Source organism: Bufo gargarizans, chromosome 1, assembly GCF_014858855.1.
Source record: "Bufo gargarizans isolate SCDJY-AF-19 chromosome 1, ASM1485885v1, whole genome shotgun sequence".
NCBI lineage: Eukaryota > Metazoa > Chordata > Amphibia > Anura > Bufonidae > Bufo > Bufo gargarizans.
In genome coordinates, this window is record NC_058080.1 from 136,379,957 (window position 1) to 136,399,050 (window position 19,094).

The 19,094-nt window shown below is 43.9% G+C and overlaps 1 protein-coding gene and 1 long non-coding RNA gene across 2 annotated transcripts; both read left to right on the forward strand.

Moving 5' to 3' along the window:
• Positions 1–1,667: 1,667 nt before the first annotated feature.
• Positions 1,668–2,626, forward strand: LOC122938524. The gene is made up of 4 exons (XR_006390031.1): positions 1,668–1,752; positions 2,026–2,046; positions 2,441–2,455; positions 2,543–2,626. It is a non-coding gene; the product is annotated as an uncharacterized LOC122938524 (long non-coding RNA).
• Positions 2,627–2,720: 94 nt separating this feature from the next.
• Positions 2,721–4,969, forward strand: LOC122925172 (izumo sperm-egg fusion protein 1-like). The gene is made up of 6 exons (XM_044276678.1): positions 2,721–2,757; positions 3,196–3,270; positions 3,442–3,542; positions 3,881–4,022; positions 4,389–4,566; positions 4,860–4,969. The coding sequence occupies exons 1-6, from the start codon at positions 2,721–2,723 to the stop codon at positions 4,918–4,920; spliced, it is 594 nt and encodes a 197-aa protein (XP_044132613.1). The 3' UTR covers positions 4,921–4,969.
• The last annotated feature ends 14,125 nt before the right edge of the window (positions 4,970–19,094 follow it).

The following is a 19,094-nucleotide window of genomic DNA, read 5'->3' on the forward strand; positions in this document are numbered from 1 at the left end:
TTACATAGGACTGCAGGTCATGATACTACATTATCTGCACTCTGTTCATGAAGCTACATGACATATCATATTTGTCAATCATGTAGCTTCATGAGCAGACTGTAGATAATATAGTATCATGACCTGCAGTCCTATTTAAAACCACAGTCATCATTCTCTGCACAGACAATGTAATTGTTACCTGCAGTCCTGTTACACCACAGATAACACTGGGACTACAGGGGCAAGGTGCCAGTGCCTGAGGGCCACAGAAAAGGAAGAGGAGGCCCTGAGCCGGCAACAGTGTGAATACTGTCTCAGGGCAGCTCCGGCTTCATAGTCTTGGAGCCATAAACCATTCATTGGGGCAGCCGCAGACTAGTACCTCCTGTCCTGTAGAGCAGTTTCTATCCATATATGTGCTTTTAGTGAGTGGAGAGGAGAAGAGGTAGAGGCGCAGCACCAGTATAGACTGGCTCACTGCAGCAGGCAGCTCCGGTGCTCTGCTTCCACCTTCCACCTAAAACCTCTTTGTTGTGATGTCATGCGAGACATGTTCAGAAGACTGTGCCCGCCCAGGTGCCTCCTACATCCTCGGCACCCGGGGCATATGCACCCACTTGCAACAGCCCTCCCCCCTTTCTCCCGCTATGCCCCTGGGTACATCATTCTGTGAACCTTGTTTGATATGTATATTCTGTAAAGAATGTCATTATATGTATTATTTGTGATATTTAAAAAAAGTTTTTTTTGTGAACATACTTATTTACTCCTTCTAACAACTCATGTTCCAGAGAATCATTAGCATATGATTATGTCATAATTACATTTTCCACGAATGCAATGGCTTATTTGTTTTGGAGCCTAATTTGCATATTCATATGGTGATATCACAATTACATTTTCCACCAATCCAATCGTTTGTGTTCCAGAGCCTTATTTGCATATTCATGTGATGATGTCATAATCCCATTTTCCACCAATCCAATTGCTTGTTTCAGAGCCTCATTTGCATATTCTGATGATGTCATAAAGACAAATGTCTCTTAACCGGCACCGATGCTATAACCTGTGCAGTGCTGTTGTCTTCTCAGTGGGACATAGTTCTGCTCTCTTGCGTCCTTAGCGATTATTTGCTACAGGAAGCGATTTTACGAAAAATGACTGGTTCTATCCAGACCATGTGGCTTCTACTGCTCGTAACATCTGTCTTCATCGGACTGTCTCTCTGTTGCATACCATGCGACTCCAGAGGGAAAATGGCTATGGAAGAATTCAACACCTTTATCAAAAGCCAAGTCGATGACATTGACTCCATAGAAGCCTATGTGAACATCAAGCGGTTTGCCAAAGTCACAGAGAAAAAAGTCCTGGACTACCTTGAGGATGAAGTCGGCATACTGGGTAATTATATTATTACTATTATCTCTATTTCATATAATCTACAGATAGATAGATAATGATTGTACCATTATTTTCCTTCCAGATAAATATGCTATATCCGAAATTGCGTCTGAATATAAAAAATCTGTGGACGTCATCCAGGATATAGATTTTAAGGGTAAGTACAATATCTTATACGTAGGTGGAAATTCTACTTCTCTTATTAATAGGAATTAGTGTGTTGGGGGCTCAGACTGATAGATGAGGGGATCGGACTCTCATTCTTCTCCTCTTTATATATCTTAGAGGTCCAGCTTCTTCACATCATTGGACTCCATTTCCAGCGACTCAAAGAAAAGCTCAAGGTTATCGTCCAGGACTCAAAACAACGTAAGTGGAATCCTCTTCTGTCTACCATTGTACTTATCTTCTACGTGTCTGGTAGGTTGTCAGAGAGGATGTTTTCTGCTCGTTTACCTTTCCCTACAGCCTAGTGACAGGAGGGAGCGATTGGAATAAAATGTTCTATACTGGGAATTGCTGTGCGTGCAGTTTTCTTTTGTATTGTTGCAGTGTTATAGATAGAGCCCTGATATACAGGGGATTTCTGTTCTCTATTGTTTTCTATCAGTAATTCTGCATTTCTTCATTTCTCACTTTTAGGGAGGTGTCCAAATAAACAAGGTGAGTTCTTCTAGATATAACATGTGCTATAATATGACATATAAATGCATTACACACACAGGCCTCTTGTAGTAATAGTAATGTAGACCCAAACTAGAGATCCCCACAGCCACCAGTCAGATCACTGCTGTTATCTCCTACCCTGTACTGGACATATGAAAGCCGGCACCTGATTGGCTGCCAGGGATGTTTGCACTAGGAGCTGCTGCGCTCTATAGAGGCCCGGAACGTTCTGGGGCGGCTCAGAGATTTCTGTCAATGGAAATCTAGAAAACAAAGTGACGAACACATAGGCACTGACATCATGTAATAATAAGGAGACCCAGAGATTAGAGGTTTCTGAGTCTGACAATGAGAACGGTCAGTAATGTCTTCTTTCTTCTCCATTCCTCAGGTGCAGACAGCTGTGGTAAGTACATTTTATACCAGATTCAGCTTCTTGTCATTATTATTATCTATAAGATTGGAAGGTTATAACACAAGTGCATTTCCCCAGGATTAATGGTGCAAACCTACATCAACTGTAAGACCTGCTCCGAGGAGAAGGTTGTCTGCGCCGGGGGCCCTCCAAAAAATCAAGGTACAGTATAAGATTTCTATTATAGGCCAGAGAAACTAGAATTACAGTATAATAATGCATGCCAATGGACATTTCCCACTAGTCTGTGTAAACTATGTGTAAACTGTTGGTACTGTGCCTATTATACAGAGGTGAGCAGCACTACATAGGCACTTTACACAGCACTCGCTGACTATTATATGATGTCTCCTCTTTTCACAGAATACTTGGAGAGATGCAGCTGCCTATGCACCTCCAACAGATGTTTCGGTAAAGTAGAAGTTTCTATTCTTACATCTACATTCATATAGTACATTATTAAATATATAGGACCCCAAATCCTTACCGTACACTAAATATACCAGTCACTGGTATGCACCAGACTTTCCAAAGCAGGAGGATATTTAAATTAATATGATTCAGTCCATAAGCAGTCTAGAAGGGTGATTTGTGGCAGCCTGTACAGTATACTGTCCATGTGCAGGTGACAGAGGGGTGATAGATACCAGCACATGATTATCATATTTATTCTAATATTATAAGTGTCTTTAATGCTCGGCTCACATTTCATTTCTTTCTTCTTTTCTCAGATCTGAAAACTGGACGGTCCTGCTCTCCATGTAAAGATCAGAAGTCTCACCTGGCAGAGACTGTAAACTGTGGAGGTGAGGAGATAGCGGAATATAACCAGTTGCTATCAGTCTCCTCTATGATGGCCGTATTTCCTATTAGGTCTTATAGAAGGAGACGTGTTATTGAGACAACCCCTAAATGCAGGACAGAATATCTACACAATTACTTCTATAATATCTTCTTTCATTTTCCTGTTTTTCTAGAGATAAATATAAAAATCCCAGAATATGAAGAACTAATTCTGGACTGTACTTTTGAATGGTACGCGAGGCTGGAGGAAACCTATAACAACGTGTTCACCCTGGTAAGTGCAATGCAGATTTCCAAGAAAATAAGGGTAAAATTGGGAGATTGTTCAGTTTGAGTTTTACGACCATCATGTTAAGGCAGCGCTTCCCAAACGTATTCCTTTCCTTACTCAAAAACCACTTAGCAGAAAGTCCTTTCACCCAATATCATCACCAGGCTGCTTAATATGGTCTAAAATCAGACTTTCTGTCATGTCAGCAAATTATCATCAGTAATTTTCTCAATTTTTGTTTTAATGATATGGCTATGATAAATTACAAATATTGTATTATAAATAGTATATCATAATAGTGATATCTGAGGCTTTAATAATTCTCCATATTTTTTCTATAGCATCGTGAACACAATCCCAAAATCACCCGGGAGCCCTATCTAGTGATCAAGGGCGTACAGATGGGGGACTCCGGACGGTACACGTGTACCACCATCCTGGACTCTGAGGTGCCAGTGAGTAAGATCACCTATAACGTGGCAGGTAAGGACATATTATTACTGGCACTATGCTGAGTGGTAATATTAGTATACACGGGATTCATATCTACTTGTGGGTGATAATTAGTGAGAAAGGATCTAAGTCTTAACATCTGAATTGTCACCTATAATGTGGGGTATTTTAGTATTTGTAAGGAAAAGACCTATAATGGAAAGATTTTAGCCATTTCTGCCATTTCTGTATTTTGAAGCCACTTTGGCTTTGACAGTACTTCTGAGCCTCCATGATGCAGACGATTCTGATATTCTGACATATATTTCATGTTATTTCATGTATAAGATACACTACAATGTCATTATCGTTCTCTTCATGGAATTAACTATTAATGTAATTGTTTTCTTCATTTAGTTATCAGCGGATCGGAACAGGCGACAAAAAAATACCATCCTCGCCCTACACTTCCTGATGTGCTTGACATCACAGCGCCTGAGCCGCCACTTCTAGAGGAGCTACGGAACAACAATGCTTCCCTCATAGCAATATCTGTGGCCGGCTCCGTCACCATCATGCTGATCGCTGGCATATGGTAGGTAGCATTTATAAGATACTCTGTGGAACAGGCGTATTATTTCAGATAAATATTACACATTACACAGTGTAAACTTAGTCCAGGCAGTCACTAGATGCTCCAGATTTATCACAATACTGAACGCTTCATGATAATTTGGTGCATATTACAAGGCCAGACATGTTATAATGTCAGTGGACTGATAAGCAGCCAATGTAAGAAAAAACATTGGAGGATCTGTGCACACATTTCACTCAGAGCTGACATGTAAGTAGCGAATATCAAATAACTGATAGATTTTCTTTTTTCAGCATCTGCATGTTCTGGAGGAAAATGAAATCTAGAGAGCCTCTGGAAAAAGAGCCAGTGTGAAGGCGAACCGTCAAGCACCATCCTGTACTGCCACCTGCCAGGAAAAAAAGAAAAAAACCTGAAAATTTTAACCTTTCCCCAAAAACTAAAAAACTAAAAAAAAAAACTTCCCTTCCCCATTTCTCCCTTCCCTTTCTCTCCCTTATCCCCCTCCATAAAAAAATAAAATAAAAAATGTTTCCCAAAAAATTAATAATGATCTTCCCTTCCCCTTTTCTTCCCTCCCCTTTTTCCCTAAAAAATAAAAAAATAAAAATATACAAAAATCTTGACTGCAGCATTTCATTTCCATTCCTTACCTGCCTATATATCAGATAAGAACTACAGAGACTATATCGGAGAAAGACCAGGAGGATGGAGTCTCTTCTTGTTATTCTCGTCACCAGAGCCAGTTTCAAGATCTATAGTCATATAACGTATGGTTTGACTGAGCGGAAACATGTCTTTATTAGAAAACCTCTCTAAGGGCTCATGGACATGAACGTATTTTTTGTCCGTGTCGGTTCCTTTATTATTTGTGGCCCTAATGCAAAACCATTCATTTCAATGAGCCCACAAAAAAACTAAATGACTCTGTGTGCATTCAGTATCTAAATGTCCGCAAGTCCATTCCTCAAGGACAGGCATTGTTACAATGGCGGACAAGGACATGCATTGTTACAATGGATTCTCAAAAATACGGATGTCACACGGATGTCACACAGGCGTCATTCGTTTTTTATGCGCATTCTTGTTTTGCAGATCACAAAATACATACGATCGTGTGCATGAGCCCTAAATCTAGATGACTAACTTTAAGCTCCTGGGCTCCAATGTAAAATACTTAACAGGGCCTTGAACTATCATGTGTGGTTTACAGCACTGGTCTACTCATATGGGACATGGGGACCTTTTCCGATTAAAGGGCCTAGTGTGTGACCTTTGCTGGAGGAAAAAGGTGGAGCCCCCATCTTCTGTCTAACCATTCAGATTGGCTGACACCACCATGTATGAACCATGCACAGCTCCTGGGCCCATTACGTACCCTCTCTTCCAAATTCTTTGGCATGAGTTTTTATAAACAATGCTGTGTGACGGGCACTACTTACTTGGTGGTTACTTTGTGCCATGAGTTTGCTATCTCTCCATTTTTTCACTCTTGCTCTGTCCTTCTGGAACTGACATCTTCTCCTTCCCTCCTCTTACTTCTGGAGGACTAGAGATCCTCTTTGGCAGCTGCTTCATCCTCCAACTGCTTTCTAATTCAAATAGCAGCAAAGGGGCAGCAAAATCTAAAATTGTTTGAGCAGGAGGAGCCCGCTGCACGTGGCCTTCCATTCAGTACATTCTAGGGACCTGCTGGATATGATACCTGCATGGGAAAGGGAAGGAGAAGGGAGGATATCACTGAGCCCTGGGCTGCCTGGCATCCCCTGCAAGGCATAGAGTAAAACAGTGGTGGGCTGGATACAGCAGGGGCAGGCTAGAAAGTCCAGTAGCAGCAGTCGAGGCCTGTAATAAATAGTCTGTAATGTCAGAGATGGCCATACTGTATACATTTCTTCTAGTACCAGTCATATTTACTGACAATTCCCATGTATATACAGCTATAGCACCTGTCATATCACCATACTTACCCATCCATTTATGGCCTGGGTCAGCCCAATTTGCCAGGACTTCAGGGACAGTCCAGTCAAATTTTAGGACAGTGGCAACTATGTATCATGCATCGATACAGTTATAGTCATAGTATCAGTCATATCCCATATTTACAGGTTAATGGCTGTGTACACTTTTGGAAGTATTTTTTTTTTTGTATTATTGTATTGTGCTTATTTTGAGCTAAAAATAATTTTTTCAATTGGTCTTTAATAAAAATGTTGAGCCTTTTTACCTGCATAGCTTTGAGTTCTACTACCTGAAAGAAATGATCTTTACTTACTCTCTGCTCTGTCAGGCAGGGAGCTGACAGGCTCCTTATCTTTGACCTTATAAACACTCATTAAAGCTTAGTTCTTATCTTACTGATAAGAATGTGTCTTTAATAGGTGTGAATGATCTTTTGGTAATTTAGAGATAAGGGTTATTAGATGATCTGCACAAAATGAAAATTAAAGTACCATTAACACTGCTAGAAATCAGTGAACTCTTTGTGACAGAACTGCTCAATATTTTAAATAGTGATAGACGAACATTGGGTGGGACGTTTCACGAAACACGCGTTCGCGATCAAATGTTCGCGCCGGGCCCCATTCACTTTAATGGCAGGCGAACCTGAAAAACCTTCAGGTCATATTTGCAGCCACCAAATACTTACTAGAAGTGCCATAGGCATGCGCACGGGGTGTGACTGGGCACACCCTAATCAGGCCTCAAAATTGAGGTTCTGTCGCCTCTATGCTGATTCCTGTTTTAACTGTTACACTGGCCGCCGCCTACGCACTGTAAATTACAATACCTGGCTGCGGGCTGCCGGCGGGCGGCAGCTAGTAATTCACATAGGGGGCGGACCCGGCGGAGGCAGAGCCGTGTTCTGTTAAGGCCCAGGCTTGGAGTGGTCCCATCTGGGCGGCAGAGTTGAAGTTACGCTGCTTGTCCCGCATGCCTGCTAGTGAGGTGAGGACGGCGGCGTGATAGTGTTGGAAGGGAACTTGGTGTGACAGGCGCAGCACTATGAAGTGCCTTTTGCGCTGTGGCATTAGAAGAATTTTTGGTATCTCTGACTTTTAGTCTAACCAGACTGTCTATTACTCTATAATTCCTCTAGCGCTGTTCTATGGAATTAGTAGGTTTAAAGAGCACACCAAATGCTTGAAATAACTTCTTTATTAACTTCAACTTTTCTTCATTATAACACTGCCGCCTCCGTAGCAGATAATCCATGTACATAACACGTGTTGAAAAGATATAAAAAAAATTGCGATATGATTAAGATGGTGGTTTAACTGTTTAATCTTGTCATAACATAAAATGGTGAATATATTTCTCTCTAGAGTATCTGTACTCTCACTTTAAGTTATTTAATCACTTTATGATCTTTCTGAGAGGTATATCTGAGGTCTAACTAATAGTTCTGCTTGCTCAACTTGGTTTGCAGTATGAAATTTGTATTTGCAATTGACTTGTATGGTTGCAATTTGAATTTGCAATTGTATGGTTGCAATTGGTGGAACTGTAAGTAAACACATATATAACTGGTTCAGTATACAGTTCTAATCACAATATTAACAGTAGGAACATTATATAATTGTTTTAAATACCTATTTAGGCCTCTTGTTCCCATAAAACTGGACTCTGACTGGAACTGTGTGTCTGTTCAGATCCTCTCTCTGGTGAGTAATGATTCCAACAGCTCCTGCTAGGGGAATTCCCAGACAGGCTGTCTGTGATGCTGGCTGTGATTGGTGAAAACTCTTGCTGTGTGAGAAGCTGGCTGTGATTGGTCTAGACTTCTGACCAGCAACAACAGATTAACATTATGCTTTCTGTTGTTTCTGCTGTGTCACTGAGCTTACCTTTCATTACAAAATGAATCTTAAAGGCATATAATCTTTTTCTGCTTCTGTGAACACAAAATTGTCACGCCTTGCCCTGTGAATGTGCGGAGATCTGTAAGACTGGCTGCACATGTCTGACTTCTTTGTTTGTTTTGTTTTGGGTTTGAGCTGGGTCCACCTTCACTCCAGTGTACTGGGTTTCATTGTTAATGAGGCTATTTATCCTTCCTTCCCCCAGTGGCCTGTGTTATAGTTCTTTCCTGGGAGCTCTTGATTTGTGGTGGATCATCTGCTCCAGCTCTGCTCAAGATATGTCCTCTCCTTCATTTCCCTTTGTCTGTTTTTCTAGGCCTCTAGGGAGACACTTGCTTCTTCCTGATTTGAAGAAGCAGGTTGCCTCTTCCCTTTTCCCTGCTGCTTAGGGTTTGCCCAGGGTGTTTAGGTTTTAGACACGAGGGCATGTGCATATCCACCCTAAGGGTATGCACATGGGCGCAGCAGTTTAGGGAAAGCTTTTAGGGATCGCTAGGAGGTGACCATTTTCTCCCTAGCTTTTGGGCCTAGTCGTTTGTTCTGTTTGTTTTCCCATGTTTGGTTATTTCCCCGCTTACCTACCTACCGTGACATTATAACCCGCCTAAAAAAAAAAACTGTCATATCCCTGCTATTTGCAAAATGGAGGCTATGGATGCCTTGGTTGATCGCATGCAGGGATTATCGCTGGAGGTTGCTGATCTCCGCAGTTCTGTTGCACAGTGTCAGAATGCTCTGGCGTCTGGCGCCGTTGGAGGAAATCAGGTCTGCTTAGAGCCTAAAGTCGCTCTCCCTGATAGGTTTTTAGGGGGTGGTGATGACTTTATTTAGTTCAAGGAGTACTACAGGTTGTATTTTCGTCTGCGGCCGATGTCATCTGGTGACGAGAATCAAAGAGTGGGCATCGTTATATCTCTGCTCAAAGGGGATGTACAGTCCTGGGCTTTTTCTCTGCTGACTGGTTCACCATCCCTCCGGTCGGTGGATGAATTTTTTTAGAGCCTTGGGCTTGATTTATGATGACCCAGTCCGCGTCTCTATGGCTGAATCTAAGCTGCACAGTTTGTCACAGGGAGAACGTACTGCGGAGTCGTATTGTGCAGAATTTAGAAGATGGGCAACTGACTCGGGTGGAATTATCCTGCACTCCGGTCATCAGTTTTATCAGGGGCTTTCTGAGAGGTTGAAAGATACCCTTGCTTTTCATGAGTATCCCGATTCATTGGAGACGGCCATGTCTTTGGCAGTGCGGCTCGATAGACGTATTAGAGAAAGGAATGATTCCTCTTGAGCGGGGCGTCCCGTCTGTAAGTGGATCCGTCCCACCTAGTCCCCGGGGTAATATGACTTTTGAATCTGGGGCAGAAGAGGAGCCTATGCAGTTGGGCCAGGTTTCCTTTCGCTCAGGTAATAGGGATTTTAGGAAGCTGAATAAGCTATGTTACTTCTGTGGAAAAGAAGGTAATTTTGTTTGTGCATGTCCTTTTGTTAAACCTCAAAGCGGTAATGAAAAACTACAGAGGTATTCACAAAAAAGAGAAAAAAAAAAACTTCCCTGACTTTTGGTAGTGTGAATGGGGAGTCTGAGCAAGTAAATATGCATTCTCTCTGGAATATCCGTTTCCTCCTGCCTGCCATGGTGGCGCTATTTGTTGACAGTGGTGCGGGGGTAAATCTCATTGTTTTTCAGTTCCTCCAAAATCTTGGTTTTAGAACTAGCGCTTTACATAAAGAGATGCCAGTGTTTGCTATTGATTCCTCCCCTCTCTCACAAAAGAGTCTTACTCATACTGTTTATGACATTCTGTTAAGGGTGGGTGATTCACATGTTGAGTCCATTTCTTGTTTTGTTATGAAGGGCTTGCCTGCCTTGATGGTTGTGGGTTTACCGTGGTTGATAAAGCATAACCCTACTATTGATGGGCAAACAAGACAAATCAGTAGCTTGAGTGAATTTTGTTCGGACATCTGTCTTTGTGCTTCTATCTCAGGGGTGTCAACTACGGTCCTACCTCAGTTTCTCTCTGATTTTGCAGACGTATTCTCGGAGGGTGGAGCTCAGGAGCTGCCTCCCCATCGAGAATATGGTTGTCTTGTCAAGCTCATCCCTGGAGCTAAACTGCCAAAATCTCGACTATACAACCTTTCCCAACACGAAAGAGAAGCTATGCGGAAGTATATTGCAGAGAGTTTAGCAAAGGGACATATTAGGTCATCTAAGTCCCCTGTGGCTGCCGGCTTCTTTTTCGTAAAAAAGAAAGACGGATCACTTAGACCGTGTTTAGATTTCCGGGAATTTAATCTCATTATGGTCCGTGATCCGTATCCCCTTCCTTTGATTTCTGATCTATTTAATCAAATTGTCGGAGCCAAGGTGTTCTCCAAGTTGGATTTAAGAGGAGCTTATAATCTGATCAGATTACGGCCTTCAATACACCCGAATGTCATTTCGAGAATCTTGTTATGCCCTTTGGTTTAACTAATGCGCCAGCGGTCTTTCAGCAATTTATCAATGATATTTTCCATCATTTAGTGGGAAGGTTTATTGTTATTTACCTTGATGATGTACAAATTTACTCACCCGATTTGGAGACCCATCAGGATCACGTGAGACAGGTGTTGTAAGTGGCGACTCTAGGAACAATATATATATAGGGGGGCACAAACATACCACAGTCAAAAATGGGGGGGCAAAAACAAAATAAGTATATATAAATAAGATTACAAAATACGAGAGAATTGCGGTATGCAGGGATGCATTTATAATAAAGCAAATTACTTACAAAAGATATTTGTAACGGGCTGCCGAAGGCGCACTCGGTCTCCCATCAGCCGCAGACCTGCTGCTTAGCTTCAGGAGCAAGGATCTGTGTTTGACCTTGTTCCCAGGGCGGATTTGCTAGCTGGGAGGCTCCCTGCTCCTAGGTCTGCCTTGAGCGCAGAGCTGATCACTCGGTGCTTGACTGGTCGGTCTGTTGGTCATGTGACGCTGGCCACGTCACATGACCCTCACTCCCCACTATAAATACAGGCAGCCTGCTGGCCACAGGTTGCCTGTTAATTTTTAGGTTCCTGGCTATTTGTTGGACTACTGAATACTTACCTGATCCTGTTCCCTGACGATCCTTTGCCTGCTCATCCTGTACTGCGCATCCGTCTTGGTATTGTGACCTCGGCTCCCACCTGACTACTCTTTGCGGACTCCTCTGGTACTTCTCTACTCTCCTGGTATTTGACCCCGGCTTCTCCTGACCATTCTTTGCTTAACCCTTTGTTCTGCGTAGCTCTCTTGGTTCTGACCCGGTCTGTTCACGTTCCGTATTTTGTCTTGTCTGTCTTCCCTGCACATATCTTAAGTAAGGGACTGTCGTCCAGTTGTCCCCTGTCATCGGGACTCGTGAGGCAAGTAGGCAGGGCCAGGGGTGAGGGTGGAGCGCAGTGGTCACTATCCTTCCCCCTGTGTGTGTGTGTGTGTGTGTGGACGTGACCGTTACAGATTAACAGGCCCAATAACCACTGTATCATGAATCCTCTTATTACCCTGACTGACCATGTCTCTAACCTGACACAGATGGTGCAGGAGCTAGGAGAGAAACTCCATTCTTTTGAGTTAGGGCAAGGTTCTTCCACTCCTCAGTACTCCAGTCCACATTTTGAGCCCCAGATCAAGCTCCCAGAACCCTTTTCTGGAGACCGGAAGAGGTTTCTCTCCTTTAAGGAGAGTTGCAAACTCTACTTCCATTTGCGCCCCGTGTCCTCTGGTCCCAAGAGCCAACGCGTGGGGATTATTATTTCTCTACTACAGGGTGATCCCCAGGACTGGGCATTCTAGTTACCTCCTGGTGCCAGTTGTCTAACTTCTGTGGAGGTTTTTTTTCAGGCCCTGGTTACCCTCTATGACGAACCAGACAGGGCCCTGGTAGCCGAGACGGCTCTTAGGGCACTGGTTCAGGGCCATCTCCCTGCGGAGGAGTATTGCACCCAATTCAGACGGTGGTGTGTCCCCTCAGGATGGAATGAACCAGCCCTGAAGAGTCAGTTTAGGTCTGGTCTGTCTGATAAAGATCAATTAGTCAGTTATCAAATTCCAGAGACCTTAGAGGAGATGATGACCCTAGTTGTCCGACTTGACCGACGAGTTAGAGAGAGACGACAAGTTCTGTTCTCAGATGGTGGTCCAGTCAGAGGCCTTTTCCAGGGACAACACTGAGGTCTCCACCGAGGAACCCATGCATGTTGGCATGACCCGGGGTAATCTTCGTCACAGACGCGGAGAGTGCTTCTACTGTGGAGATCCTGGCCATTGGATCAACAAGTGACCTAAGACGGTCCTCTCTGACAAATCTCCTAAGGCAAGACAACCTAAAGACCAGGTACACCCTGATTTTTCGAAATGTAAGCTTTTGGTACCCATAACAATTTCTCTGGGGGTTAATAAGTGGCCGGGTAAGGCCTTTATTGATTCCGGTTCAGCGGCCAGCTTTATTGACTTTGAATATGCTAGTAAATTGGGTATTCCAATGTTTGCTTTACCTGCACCTATCCATGTCATGGCTATTGATGCTACTCCCCTGATTGGTGGTACGGTGATGTCATGTACCTCTGAAATTTCTCTAACCGTGGGTGTGTGCCACTCTGAGAGATGTTCTCTTTTAGTCCTGGAGAACCTACCGGTTGAAGTGGTACTAGGGTTGCCTTGGCTCCGTTTACATAACCCCACAATAGATTGGTCCAAAGGAGAGTTGGTGAAATGAGGACCTAAGTGTGACTCGTGCTTGTCCGTGGTCCAGGCTGGGGTTTCAGTAAGGTCTAATACATTACCCTCAGTTATTAAGGAATATTCTGATGTATTCTCATCCCCTACTCCAGAGGTTCTACCCCCATAGACCTTATGATTGCGACATAGAGCTAATAGAGGGTGCCAAATTTCCTAAAGGGCAAATTTATAATCTTTCTAAGCCCGAACGCAAGGCTATGGAAGATTATATTAATGAGAGCCTTGCTAAAGGGCATATTAGACCTTCAGTCTCTCCTATGGGAGCAGGGTTTTTCTTTGTTAAGAAGAAGGATGGTGGTCTTAGGCCTTGTATTGATTACCGGAGATTAAATAAAATCACTGTCCAAAATACTCTCTCCCATTGATTCCGGATTTATTTAACCAGGTTCTGGGGGCAACCTGGTTTTCCAAGATTGACCTGAAAGGGGCATACAATCTAATCCGAATCAAGGAGGGAGACAAATGGAAGACAGTGTTCAATACTCCGATAGGACACTTTGAATATCAGGTGATGCCTTTTGGATTCAGCAATGCCCCAGCTGTGTTCCAAAACTTAAAGGGGTTGTCCAGGTTCAGAGCTGAACCTGGACAGCCCTCCATTTTCACCCAGGCAGCCCCCCTGACATGAGCATCGGAGCAGTTCATGCTCCGATGCTCTCCTTTGTCCTGCGCTAAATTGCACAGGGCAAAGGCATTTTTCTGAGTGTCGGTGACGTACCGGGGCTCTCTATGGGGCTGACAGGAACCCCGGTGACGTCACCGGCACTGATGGGCGGGATTTGGCTCTGCCCTAGCCAGTAAAACGGCTAGGTCAGAGCTAAAGCCCGCCCCTCAGAGCCGGTGACGTCACCGAACACACTGCCGGGCGGAAGTTACCGCCGGGCAGTGTGTTATTGAAAACAAAAGAGCCCATGCCCTGCGCGATCTAGCGCAGGGCACTGGAGCGCATCAGAGCATGAGATGCTCCGATGCTAGGCTCAGGGGGGCTGCCGGGGTGAACCCGGACAACCCCTTTAATGAACGATATTCTTAGGGAGTTCTTAGCTAAATGTATTATTGTCTATCTTGACGACATTTTGATATTCTCTCCTGATTTCGAATCTCATGTGTCTCATGTCAAACAAGTATTAGAGGTGTTGAGGGAGAACCAGCTATCCGCTAAGCAAGAGAAATGTGTCTTTGGTATACAGGAGATACTGTTTCTAAGGCATGTTCTGACTCCTCATGCCTTTAAGATGGATCCCGGTGTGTTACGCCCTGTTAATTTGTCATACTATTGTGACATGTTATTGGAATGAAAAATGACAAAAGCTAATAAAGATTATATAAAAAAAAAAAAAAAGATGGATCCCGGTAAGGTTTTGGCAATTAAGGAATGGGTAAGGCCTTCATCCTTAAATGCCTTACAACGGTTTTTGGGTTTCGCTAATTACTATCGTAAATTTATCATGAATTTTTCTGTAATTGCTAAACCATTGACCGACCTTACTAAGAAAGGGGCGGATTTGGAGAATTGGTCTACCAAGGCCATTTCTTCATTTGAAACATTAAAAAAGGCATTTAGTAGCGCTCCCATTCTGATCCAGCCTGATCAGGAGACACCCTTTATTGTGGAGGTGGATGCGTCCGAGGACGGCGCAGGAGCAGTCCTTTCACAAGGTCCTGCTAGCCTCACTAACCTGAGACCGTGTGCCTTCTTCTCCAGGAAATTCTCTCCCACGGAGAGAAACTACGACATAGGGAATAGGGAGCTGCTGGCTATTAAATGGGCATTTGAGGAGTGGAGGCATTTTTTGGAGGGGGCAAGGCATCGGGTAACTGTTGTCACTGTCCATAAAAACCTAATGTTTCTTGAGTCTACTAAGAGTTTGAATCCCCGACAAGCCCAATGGGCTCTGTTTTTTACCCGTTTTGATTTCTCCATTACGTTCAGGCCGGGAAGTAAAAATGTGAAGGCAGACGCATTATCTTGGAGCTTCCATGCTTTTCAACCCACTGAGGCACCGCCTGAATCCATCCTACCAGCAAACATCTTCTTAGCGGCTCTAACCCAGGATATCTCTGCTCGCATTAAGGCTGAACAACATCTGGCACCGGCATCCACCCCAACAGATAAGTTGTTTGTTCCCGTACAATCTCGTCTCCAGCTGTTGGGGGAGTGTCACGATTCTGCCTTTTGTGGACATCCGGGTTTTGAGGGCACTAAGGATCTGGTTTCTAGATCTTATTGGTGGCCCACTCTGACCAGGGATGTCAAGTCCTACGTGTCAGCCTGTGAGGTTTGTGCCAGGTCTAAGACACCTAGGACTCGCCCTGCTGGTAACCTACGACCCCTACCCATTCCCAGTAGACCCTGGTCCCATATCTCGATGGACCTTTATAACTGACCTACCGCTGGCGGAGGGTAAGACTGTGGTTTGGGTAGTGGTCGATAGGTTTAGCAAGATGGTTCATTTCATTCCCCTGTCTAAACTTCCGAATGCTAAAACCCTGGCGTCTATTTTTGTGAGAGAAATTGTTAGTTTACATGGCATCCTGGAAAATATTGTTTCTGACAGGGGTGGGCAGTTTGTGTCCAAATTCTGGAGGGCCTTCTGTCAAAGATGTAAAATTTCATTGTCTTTTTCTTCCGCCTACCATCCTGAGAGTAATGGGCAGACTGAACGCCTTAATCAGTCTGTGGAACAATTCTTGAGGTTGTATGTTGCTGATGACCAGCAATTATGGGTCAAATTCCTTCCGTTTGCTGAATAACCGTGTCAATTCTTCTGCTGGGGTCTCCCCTTTCTTTTGTAACCATGGTTTTCATCCCCGTTTTCATTCTGGGTCGTCCGTCTCCTCCTCTAACCCTGAAGCGGATAAACTCTCCTCCGAACTGTGCACAGTTTGGGCCCGGGTTCAATCAAACCTAGAAAAGGCTCAAAGTTCTCAAAAACTCAAGGCCGATAGACGTTCAAGGGGGGTGAACTTTCAAGTTGGGGATAAAGTATGGTTGTCCTCCAAGAATCTATCTCTCAAGGTAGCTTCTAGAAAATTTGCTCCTCGTTTTATTGGACCATATAAGATCACAGAGGTAATTAACCCGGTATCATTTAGGTTGGAGCTGCCCGAGTCATTCCACATTCATAATGTGTTCCATAAATCTCTACTTAAAAAATATTTTGAACCGGTAGTACCATTGAAAGCCTCGCCTCTGCAGGTTCTTGTTAATGATGCTGTCGAGTATGTGGTGTCTAAAATAGTGGATGTCAGGAAGGTGCGTAATTCTTTGCAGTACCTGATTCACTGGAAGGGGTATGGACCTGAAGAGAGATCTTGGGTACCTGCCAGGGAGGTTCATGCTCCTAGACTTGTTAAAAAATTTCATTTAGAACACCCTGAAAGGTCATCGCCTGAAGTCTTGGGTCCGGTGGCCCCTCGTAAAAGGGGGGTACTGTAACAGGGTGCCGAAGGCGCACTAGGTCTCCCATCAGCCGCAGACCTGCTGCTTAGCTTCGGGAGCGAGGATCTGTGTTTGACCTCGTTCCCAGGGCAGCTTTGCTAGCTGGGTGGCTCCCTGCTCCTAGGTCTGCCTTGAACGCAGAGCTGATCACTCGGTGCTTGACTGGTCGGTCTGTCGGTCATGTGACGCTGGCCACGTCACATGACCCTCACTCCCCACTATAAATACAGGCAGCCTGCTGGCCACAGGTTGCCTGTTAATTTCTAGGTTCCTGGCTATTTGTTGGACTACTGAATACTCACCTGATCCTGTTCCCTGACGATCCTTTGCCTGCTCCTCCTGTACTGCGTTGAACCTTCCCTGCCCAGCTGCTGCTGAACACCAGTTGGACTGCCACAACTGCACCAGTGATGTGAGTGGCAGGGGAACTGAGGTTATATTCAGCTTTCCCAGACTGTGCACATGTGACCTGCAGTACAGTAGGAAAGCTGGGTGAATTATATCATGAAATGTCATCCAGCTTCCCTGCTATCCTGCATGGCACAAGTGCAGAGGCATTAGAGTATGGGGGAGAGGCACAGCAGGAAAGCTGGGTGTCTATATACAGTCATGTGAAAAAATTAGGACACCATTTGAAAGCATGTGGTTTTTTGTAACATTTGTAATAAAAGGTTATTTCATCTCTGTTTCAACAATACAGAGAGATTAAAGTAATCCAACTAAACAAAGAAAACTGAAGAAAAGTCTTTTCAAGATCTTCTGTAAATGTCATTCTACAAAAATGCCTATTCTAACTGAGGAAAAAGATAGGACACCCTCACATGTATTCCCTCTTAAATTGGCTCAGATCTCACACAGGTATATCACACCAGGTGCACATAATTAGTAGATCGTTACTCTGCATGTTGAATGAGGCTTGCCCTATTTAAACCTCAGACATTTAGTTTGGTGTGCTCCTGACTGTTGAAGTGAGAGTGAGCACCATGGTGAGAGCAAAAGAGCTGTCAGAGGACTTCAGAAAAAAGATTGTAGCAGCCTATGAGTCTGGGAAGGGATTTAAAAAGATCTCAAAAGATTTTGAAATCAGCCATTCCACTGTCCGGAAGATAGTCTACAAGTGGAGGGCTTTCAAAACAACTGCCAACATGCCCAGGACTGGTCGCCCCAGCAAGTTCACCCCAAGAGCAGACCGCAAGATGCTAAAAGAGGTCTCCAAAAACCCTAAAGTGTCATCTCGAGAACTACAGCAGGCTCTGGCTACTGTTGATGTAGAAGTACATGCCTCTACAATCAGAAAGAGACTGTACAAGTTTAACTTGCATGGGAGGTGTGCAAGGAGGAAACCTTTGCTTTCCAAGAGAAACATCGAGGCCAGACTGACATTTGCCAGAGATAAAGTTGACAAAGACCAGGACTTCTGGAATAATGTTCTTTGGACAGATGAGTCCAAAATTGAATTATTTGGACACAACAGCAGAGGACATGTTTGGCGTAAACCAAACACAGCATTCCAAGAAAAGAACCTCATACCAACTGTGAAGCATGGAGGTGGAAGTGTCATGGTTTGGGGCTGCTTTGCTGCAGCAGGACCTGGTCAGCTCACCATCATAGAATCCACGATGAATTCTACTGTGTATCAGAAGGTGCTTGAAGAACATGTGAGACCATCAGTTAGAAAATTAAAGCTGAAGCGGAACTGGACCATGCAACATGACAATGACCCAAAACATACTAGTAAATCAACCAAAGATTGGCTGAAAAAGAAGAAATGGAGAGTCCTGGAATGGCCAAGTCAAAGTCCAGATTTGAATCCCATTGAGATGCTGTGGGGTGACTTGAAAAGGGCTTTACGTGCAAGAAACCCCTCAAACATCTCACAGCTGAAAAAGTTCTGCATTGAGGAGTGGGGTAAAATTTCCTCAGACCGATGTCGAAGACTGGTAGATGGCTACAAGAACCGTCTCACTGCAGTTATTTCAGCCAAAGGAGGTAACACTCGCTATTAGGGGCAAGGGTGTCCTATCTTTTTCCTCAGTTAGAATAGGCATTTTTGTAGAATGACATTTACAGAAGATCTTGAAAAGACTTTTCTTCAGTTTTCTTTGTTTAGTTGGATTACTTTAATCTCTCTGTATTGTTGAAACGGAGATGAAATAACCTTTTATTAAAAATGTTACAAAAAACCACATGCTTTCAAAGGGTGTCCTAATTTTTTCACATGACTGTATATGTGGAGAGTGTGTGTATGACTGCATCCATGTATGTGGAGAGTGTGTGTATGACTGCATTCATGTATGTGGAAAGTGCGTGTATGACTGCGTCCATGTATGCGGAGAGTGTGTGTATGACTGCGTCCATGTATGTGGCGAGTGTGTGTATGACTGCGTCCATGTATGTGGCGAGTGTGTGTATGACTGCGTCCATGTATGTGGCGAGTGTGTGTATG